Source organism: Lolium rigidum, chromosome 4, assembly GCF_022539505.1.
Source record: "Lolium rigidum isolate FL_2022 chromosome 4, APGP_CSIRO_Lrig_0.1, whole genome shotgun sequence".
NCBI lineage: Eukaryota > Viridiplantae > Streptophyta > Magnoliopsida > Poales > Poaceae > Lolium > Lolium rigidum.
In genome coordinates, this window is record NC_061511.1 from 26043214 (window position 1) to 26051990 (window position 8777).

Genomic DNA, 8777 nt, shown 5'->3' on the forward strand with positions numbered 1-8777 from the left:
CCGGCGGTGAGGCGCTTGTCTGTGTTGCGAGTTGTGCTAGCGGCGGAGAAGGAGCGGGACCTGATTGCTTTTCCTATTTTCTTCTAGGGTCCTTTGCGCAATATTTAAGGATGGGTTGCATTTTCTCTTTGCTTAGTAGTCCTTGTAACTGTGACTCCACCGCTTAATACAAGCTTTTAGGTCCCATAAAAAAAAAAGTTCCGACTGTTAAAAAAACTGTTACGTAAAGTAAAAGAGGAAAGCTCATCGACCAAGGATCTGGGGACACGAAGGGTTTGGTGTGATTGTGTGAGTGTCTCACACGAGACGATGAAAGCAAGATTGGACTTGGCAGTGTAGTGTGTGTAGCCATCAGTCGGCTGGGAGAAAAGAATGTCTCTGTCAGAAGAGACTTCAGGTTTCCTTTATCTTCAGAAAAAGAAAGATAGAGTAATTGGGAAGAAGCGCGAAACACACGTTTGGCATTTCAAGTCCATCTAGCTAAAACAAATTCGATGTACCAGCAAGACCGCATAGCCGGCCGCCAATGCCATGCACGGATGAAACTCTTGGAAAGAGACAAATGGCCACAGAAACCTGTGCTTTGATTAACATGAACATGCGTCCCAAACACTCCAAATTATTTCTCGGGAATCAGGTTCCTTCCACCATTACACAAGATGGATTTATTCTGATACAGTACAACATTCATCAGGAAAAGAAGAAAAAGGGTCCGGTACAAACAGTGGTTTGTTCCAGCTCCCTGTGGATAGGGGGAAATCAAAAGTTGTAAAAACTCCCAACAACTGAAAATGGAAAGGTCACCCACAAACAAAGTGTTCCGAGCTTCAAGTTATTCGCAGCCGCAAGACCGGAAGGAAGTTCCCCTTGTCAGATGGCTTGTATAATTGAGGATGAGATTTTTGGGGTAGGTGATACAATCTGAAGACCCTGTCAAGCGTTCACCAAAGTTAAATATGATAGGCTTTGATGCTTCTTATTATCAGTATAACAATTCCTCAAATACAGGGTCCACGCTTCGGTTCCACTTCGTCTCGTACAGGTTCAGAAGCCTCTCAGCAGGTGTCACACCTGCAACAGAGTAGGTCAAGAATTATTGTTTGCGGAAGGTGTAGTTCTAGCCAGACCTCGCTAGTTTTTCTCCTGACCAAATCAATAATAGAGTGCTGAAAGCGTCACCTGTTCTAACCACTTCGTCAACCTCTCTCAAGAAACCAACCTCCTTGTATCCTCTTCTTTCTAGTCCATTCTGCATCAAGACAGCAGGATCATTATCATGAGCAACATGTTTATGGGTTTCGAGAAAAATATTAGTATTGAAAAAGAGCTAGTTACCTTAGCCAACTGGAGAACGTCTTCAGCTAAATCTCTTACATAGCCATCACGGAATGGTGTTTTCAAACCAGTTACTGGCACCTGATCAAATAAACAGTGTCACTAACAATCCAGGTACTCCCTCCGATCCATATTACTTGTCACTGATATGAATGTATCCAGAACTAAAAATATGTTCAGATACATCCAAATTAGCGGCAAGTATTATGGATCGGAGGGAGTAGTAACAATTTATGCCTATCATCTGCTAAAACAAATTCTGGTCTGCTAAATGGTTTCTATATCAAAGGGGGAGGGGGAGGCACAAATCATGTCATTTGTTGGGATTGGAAGGCAAAACATATGCCATTTCCAAGTGACTACTATTCCAACCACTGCTAAGTACGAATGTAGAATTATCTTAAGATACCTTCCGTCTTAACATCTCTCTTTCTTCCTTTGTCCAATCAGCAGTCATGTCCAAAATGCTTTGGAGTGACTCCTCATCATACAACAACCCAACCTGTAGAGAAGGATCAATCAGATGCAATGCTAAAACAGAGTATTGCTGGCGATGTGAAAGTTACTGCTAATCAAGTAATCAGCACAGTAACCAGAATAATACTACTCATGTCTATAAATCTATATACTGTAAATAAGGCGCCGTAGATAGTATATAAAACAATTGCCAAGGTCAAGAAACAAACCCAAAATGCAGGCAAGGCACACAATCTCCTCCATGGGCCACCATCAGCACCTCTCATCTCGATGTATCTCTTCAACCTAACCTGCAAGCAGAATCAAAAAGAACAGCTGGTTATTATTGTATTAAGCTAGCAGTGATTAATATGTCACCATGCAAACCAAATCAAAGGTGAACCTCAGGAAAAATTGTTGTTAGATGGTTCTCCCAGTCGTTCAAAGTGGGCAACTCCCCCGGAACCTGTGGGAGCTTTCCTACCATAAAATCCTGCAAATAAATACAAGTCAAATAAGTGTCAATGAATCACTAATAGACGAAGTCATCTGCTGTAGCCAAAAAAACGTAGCATTTACAAGATATCAAGCATAGAACTGCAGTAGTACTAAGATGTTAGAGACAGGAAGAGACCCGAAATGACATTCCGGTACAGTCAAGGTATTTCTTGTTCCGGTATACAAAATACATTGGGACATCTAATGCATAGTCCACATATTGCTCAAATCTGCAACCAAGAACAAACTATAATCAGAACTCGTTCACGTGGAAAGCCTCATTTCATGTAGAAATTGTTTTTCACCAAATGAGGGCATCAATCAAATTGTCAGCATTCTAGGTAGAGGAGAGCAAGGAGTTCATACGAATAATTACCCAAATGAATTATCAAAAACAAAAGGAAGCATCCCCGAGCGGTTGTTATCAGTATCAGTCCAGATATGGCTGCAGATGATGATGATGATGTTAGAAGCTCCATAAAATGAAAATGTTTTAAGTTCTGAAAAGCTATGAAGCAATCACCTTCTTAAACTGAGAAACCCATTTGGTTTTCCTTCTTTGAAGGGAGAGTTTGCAAATATTGCTGTCGCGATCTGTTAAACAAACAAGTCAGGTTCCTTTGAGAGCAGAGCACCAAAGTAAAATTGCCAGGAGGACAATACAGATACCCACAGGCTGCAATGCGAGGCTAGCACGGAATTTGCTTATCATATCTTGCTCTGAACTGAAGTCGAGATTAACCTGCATGCCAGAATAGTTTACTCTTATATAGCTTCTTCTAGTCTGTTCGGAGTGAAAACACATAAAGGGCGACAGAATTGTCAAGATGATACATGAACACAAAGATCAAATGACTTACCTGCACAGTGCATGTGCGGAACATCATATCAAGGCCAAGAGAACCAACTTTAGGCATGTAATTTCTCATAATTTCGTACCTTCCCTACATAGTAAGAATTAAGAGAGTATGTCAGACTTACATAGGAATCATCAGCAGCACAACCGTGTTGCATACGGGAAATGTATTTATAACTTGCAGATGGTGTGCATAAAAGGGACTACAATGTGAGTTATCGGTCATTTTATCCTAACTGTTAAATGCTCGATACAGTCCCAGTGGAGTTTTACCAGGCATAATGGTGTACCTAGCAGGAAGGTCTGCATCAAAAGCTGGAATATCTAGCTATATTAGCCCCCGTGAACTATGATGTCTAATGCTGCAAACCTCAAGTATATTATTTGATTTGCAACTTCATTTCTCATAAATTGACTAAACTGGGATATAGTAGCAAGTCCCTTTAACAGTCTAGGAACAGCAAAACCTTAAAAATTACATGTATAAGGTTTAGGGGAAGAAATACCTTGGGCATTATTGGTATATCACTCAGTGGCCATTTTGGCTGAAAACCAAGTCCAAGAAATCCAACTCCCATTTCCTCACCAACTGCTTTGACCTACAACAACCAGCAAATGGTTATATCCTTAGCATAGAACTGTATGATATTAGCACAAAAAGAATATACAGCATATCACAATCATACTTTGAGCTGATAAACCTAGATGGCAGAAACAAAACGTGGTTCAATTTTTTTCACAGACCCAGTCCCTAAAAAGGAAACGAACTCACCTAGGTTTTGATTTCTTACAAATGCATCATACAATCATTGAGAGATCATGTAAAAACTGAATACTTGTACATCCAAATGCTATGCTCATTTAGAGAAATTTATACCTGATAAAGATGCGAATTGACCTCTGCACAAGTTTGATGCAACGTTTCAAGAGGAGCACCACTAAGCTCAAACTGGCCCCCAGGTTCCAGTGAAATGTTTTGCTTTCCCTGCATACATGTAAAGTTGCTGCATAATTTATAAGGGGTCCAGTGAATAACATGGGCATTACTGTGTTTTTCCAGGAATATACCTGCTTGAGACCAATAACATGGCCTTCTTCCATTATCTTGTCCCACTCGAATCTCTCAGCCAACCCATTCAGTATGCCACTGATCTGATCATACGTTATAGGGCGCAATGTTTCAACATCGAAACCGAACTTCTCGTGTTCTGTGCCAATTCTGTAAAATCGGAAATGAACTGACGGGTTAGACTAAATAGTGGGTAGAAAATACGCGGGCATAGAAATACATCATAAAAACCATACTGTGAGATCCAAATAATTTGAACGCCCAAGAATCATTTTCAATATCCAATAAATTGCAAGATCAGCACACGCATTACATTAAGAATACCTAGTAAAAGAATGAATAAACATTTTTTTCTCTCATTTAGGATTAGGAAAATCATTATAGGTTATTTGTTTCCACGTATAGCACACGACAAGTAAGCTGCACAGTGTTGCTACTTGTAGCCTTATGCAAGTGCCATGAGGTGCGCCATTTGCCAACAAGACAACACAATGTATCCCCACTTTCGCTCCCAGTCCGCTATAAAAATTAGCAATGCTAAGCAGTGGCCCGCAATAAAACAGTGCTAAGCAGTACCGTGCGTCCCCTTCCATGAACAGGCATAGAGCTTTATTTGGCAGTCCAATAATGCGCAAAGTGAAGGTCAGTTGGATGCATACCCCCTATGGTTGCTACCAAGTGCAGACTAGAAAATAGTGAGCCAATTACAGCAGGTTACTGAATCCTCTGAAAACTCTCACCATTCGACAAGTAATTGAGCACTGAATCTTCAGTGGCAGAGCTAAACATCAAGGCAGGCGATAAGAAATAGACATTTACGTGAAACCACTATGAGAATTCCATCTCTAAGCGAACATCCAGTTCCAATCAGAGCAGAAAAATAGAAGGAAGGGATTCTACGGCGAAGCTGCTCACCTCCAGTTCTCCTTTGGCTTGCACCCGGAGGCGAGGTAGGCGACGAGGTCGTCCTTGGTGAGCGGCTCCGTCATCTGCGCCACCTCCTCCGTCGGGGGGCTGGCGGCCACGGCCCCTCCGCGCCTCCTCCCCCTCCTCGCCGCCGCCGCCGCCGCCGCAAACCCCGACGGCCCCCTTCTCCCGGTCCCCGCGCCGCCGTCCGGCGAGACGACCCGCGCCACCGCCAGCCTCGACGCCACCGCCATCACACCCGACAAAAAACCCTGAGAAGAAGAAATCCGCACCAGAGATAAAAATCAGCGATAATTGCGGGAAGCCGCGCGCGGCGCGAGGTCGTTATCCTACCGACGGAACAAACCTCGCCGCCGCCGCCCGCCGGAGATTCTAGCCGGCGTCCGCTGCTGCTGCTGCTCCGGGCAAGGAGAGGCGTGGAGGGGAAGGGGACAGGCAGGGGGATGGCGGGCGGCGTCGGCGCGGGTTATAAAGCGGTGAGGTGGGCCCCGCGCGTCAGCGGGAGGGATGCGCCGTCTGCAGCGACGAACGCCTCGAAGTGCGCGGCGCTTTCTGCCGATGCGCGTCATCCAATCCGCTTCCGTGGCCGCTGGGAGGCTGCGAGGTGATTTGGACTGCTGATTATGTTTACACCTAAAAAAATGATTATTAGCACCGTTTATTATTCCTTTTTTCTTTTTTATACTAAGTATTAATTAATCATACGGAGTAGGAGTACTAGTACATGCTTTTGTGAGTGGTGGGGTTGCTGGCTGTAATGATCGTACGTTGTTAACTGCTGAAATCTAGCTTTCACGATGGTCCTGTATGTCGTATGTCGTGACGTCGGCGGTGAGGTAGCACAAAAGGATGACCAAAGCATAGGCGTCATATTGCAGAACGTTTGTTCATTTTCCACGAGCCACGAACGACCTGAACTTTGCAGATCCAATGTTGTCTTCAGGCTCCGGTGCTTGAAGGCAAAACCAAGGGAAGAAAATAAGGGAACGAACCAAAATGTGCAGAGGAAGGACCTCGGCGCGCGGCAGCACGCTGGAGCGATCACTCGCCGATCTGTAGGAGTGGAAGTGAACCCATCCCATTTTCACGGGCAGGTTCAGCCTCTGGTAAGCACCTGGAGGATCATTGATCCTTCGCTACTGTACTGTCATGACCCCGCAACGGAAAAAATATAATGGTCATGAGAATCATAGCATGTGAGCTTTTTACACGGTCGTAGTACTCCTTGTTTAATTAGTAGCCACGTGGCCCCCCTTTATCGACAGTTATTCTTTTTTTTTCGTCTCAGGGACAGATGTGGTCTTCTTGATCAATTCGGTAACTTCCCATTCCTAACCAATAACCTCAGGCTGACATAGGGTGGAGCGGCAGTCGACACGGTTTGAAGGTTGAAGACGATGTGCATTTTAAGAATTTCTTTGTAATTTTCGTTTTTGTTGGGGTGATTTGTACTTTTCGATGTTTCTCTTAATGACAACGTTCTGTTCGCAAAAAAAAATAGTGTCGGGCGCTTCTAGTTGACGACTGGCGCATGTCGCATACGGCATTGACGCCTGAAGAAGAGGCAGCGTGCGCCGAAGCCCACTCGAAGGGGGGGGGGGGGTTTCCAACTTCTTCATCTTCTTCCCCTCTGCCTCCTCCATTCGCTGTCGGTTCCCTCGTCGCCATTGCTGGCAGCAAGCACATGTTGCCGTTACGCGCACCTCCTTGATGTCCATCCCTGCTTGAGTCGTGGCCTCTGTCAGTCCTCCACTGTCCCCCAACCTCCCTCTAAACCTTCCCCCTTTCCCAACATCGGCGAGATCCCCGTACCACCGCCCCAAAACCTAAGTCGTCGGAGCCTCGCTGCACCCCGTACCTCCACCTCCACTAAGTTTTCTTCCTCTCCTCCACCGCTAATAACGCGGCCCCCAGTCAGATCGGCCGACTGCACCTCATCTTCATTGCTAAGGCGGCGTCTTTTTCCTGGTCGGCCGTGGCGTGAAGGGGAGGTGGGTCGGCCTAGAGGAGACGAGCGGGTACACCTTGGGGGGATATTTGACACATTGAGCGTTAAAATAGGGATTGCCCCACGTGTAGGCTGCAGACAGTGGACGTCTTTCTTTGCATTGACCTTTTTTGTAAAGATGCAGACATGCACTCGCCTGGTTGGGGGAACCGGCTTCATGCTGAAGCAAAGTCATCCAGATTGTAGCATACATTGTGCATTGTGTTTTGATATTATGTGCCGTAGATTTGTAGTATACAGATTAATTTAAATTAGTTTAGAATTTAGACTGAAAACCGATGTTTTTGAAGAAGCAAAGTTGGCTGTTTTGCTCCTCTCCAACTTCAGTACGTTAGAGGATCCGGCTCCCTGGTTAGTCTGGACTCTGGACTCTGGACGCAAGTTGTGGAAGTGCATCGCAAGATCGTAATTCCCCAACGAATAATGAGCTCATGAGAAGCAGCTGGATAATCTCTATGCTTTAGCTCAGTCTGCCCGCGTATACAGCTTTCCGATACAGACTTTCCAGTGGCTCATATTTGCCTCGAGCACACAAGCCCATAACGAAGAGAGCCCTCAGTTCCGAGGTTGTCCGGCGGCTGGGCTACGAGCCAACGAAGCAATTTCTTATCAAGCTTCCTGTTTTTCCCATGAAACGCTGTAACGCGAAAAAAAAAATCTTTGAGAAAGTTATGGAGAAAAAAAAATCTTTGAGAAAGTTATGGAGGATTCAACCATAATTATTTATGAATCAAACAATCAATACAGAAAAAATAATCTTGAATTTTCTGCGCCTCTAACATTATTATGAAAATTTCATTGAGTAAATGAGGCCCTTAATCGGCAGAACTCCTGCTCAGGCCTAAGAAAAGTTAGGTGGGTTTTGAAGTAGAAGAGCTAGAATGGATTTTTAAACACCTTTTCTAAATTTCAGCTAGCTGAAATTTCAATTCGCTTCAAGTCAGATCTCTGGCCCCTCATTCCCGAACGGTGGCGTGAATCTTGATGTGTGCTCGTCCCCCTCGTCGTTAGTTGTTCGTTTTTTCATTATCCCTGGGTTTCAGTTGGTCCGGTTTTTTCTTTGATCTTTTCCGTTTTCTGTAAGGGAGAGAGTTGCACAGGAGGGGGCAATCGGGGTGCTGGTGGCTCTCGCATGGCAGAGGGGCCGTTCTATCCCGGCGATGTTGAACCGGAGAAGGTCTCAGGAGCGAGATGTAGGGTGGAGCCCGCTCGTTTTCTCATCCCCGTTGGTTTTGTTGCTGCCTGGGTGTGGGAAGCATGGGTTTGCCTGGCAGAGGAGCTAGGTTCTTCCGTGCCAAAGCTTCCAGCGAGCGACCGCTGTTTCGAGGAGGAGCAGGAGGCTGCTTCGCCGGCGATAGGTACGTTTCTTCTCCGTTGTTCTCCTTTTCTATTCCGCTCTATCTGCACCTTTGCATCCTAGACATGTAGGTTTTACACGCAGATCTGGTGTATTTTTGTTCTTAGGTGGAGGGCGCTAAGTCAATGATTTGGGAAATATTTTGTGAGGCTATATTCATCTGCGTGCTCTGTGATATATTTCCCCCCAATTTTTCTAGTGTTAGGCAACCTTTTGATTCAGTTGATGCTCTTTGATGCAGCTCTTCGACTTCTGATCTTGGAATCAGAGC

The 8777-nt window shown here is 45.1% G+C and overlaps 1 protein-coding gene across 1 annotated transcript; it reads right to left on the reverse strand.

Annotated features, from left to right (window-relative positions):
* Nucleotides 1-555: 555 nt before the first annotated feature.
* On the reverse strand, nucleotides 556-5374 carry LOC124707429 (glutamate--cysteine ligase B, chloroplastic-like). Its single transcript, XM_047239084.1, has 15 exons — nucleotides 5130-5374; nucleotides 4214-4364; nucleotides 4023-4130; nucleotides 3652-3744; nucleotides 3150-3233; nucleotides 2963-3031; nucleotides 2813-2883; nucleotides 2666-2734; nucleotides 2426-2519; nucleotides 2195-2284; nucleotides 2022-2102; nucleotides 1745-1837; nucleotides 1336-1416; nucleotides 1180-1249; nucleotides 556-1071 (listed from the first exon to the last, which is right to left on the reverse strand). The coding sequence occupies exons 1-15, from the start codon at nucleotides 5372-5374 to the stop codon at nucleotides 983-985; spliced, it is 1488 nt and encodes a 495-aa protein (XP_047095040.1). The 3' UTR covers nucleotides 556-982.
* Between the last annotated feature and the right edge of the window lie 3403 nt (nucleotides 5375-8777).

Excerpts from the sequence above, each read along its gene's own strand:
- LOC124707429 (XM_047239084.1), bottom strand. The coding sequence starts at position 5,374 with ATGGCGGTGGCGTCGAGGCTGGCGGTGGCGCGGGTCGTCTCGCCGGAC. Across the intron at positions 3,032-3,149 it reads TCCGCACATGCACTGTGCAG|GTTAATCTCGACTTCAGTTC; the intron begins GTAAGTCATTTG and ends TCTGGCATGCAG. Across the intron at positions 2,884-2,962 it reads CTAGCCTCGCATTGCAGCCT|ATCGCGACAGCAATATTTGC; the intron begins GTGGGTATCTGT and ends TTTGTTTAACAG.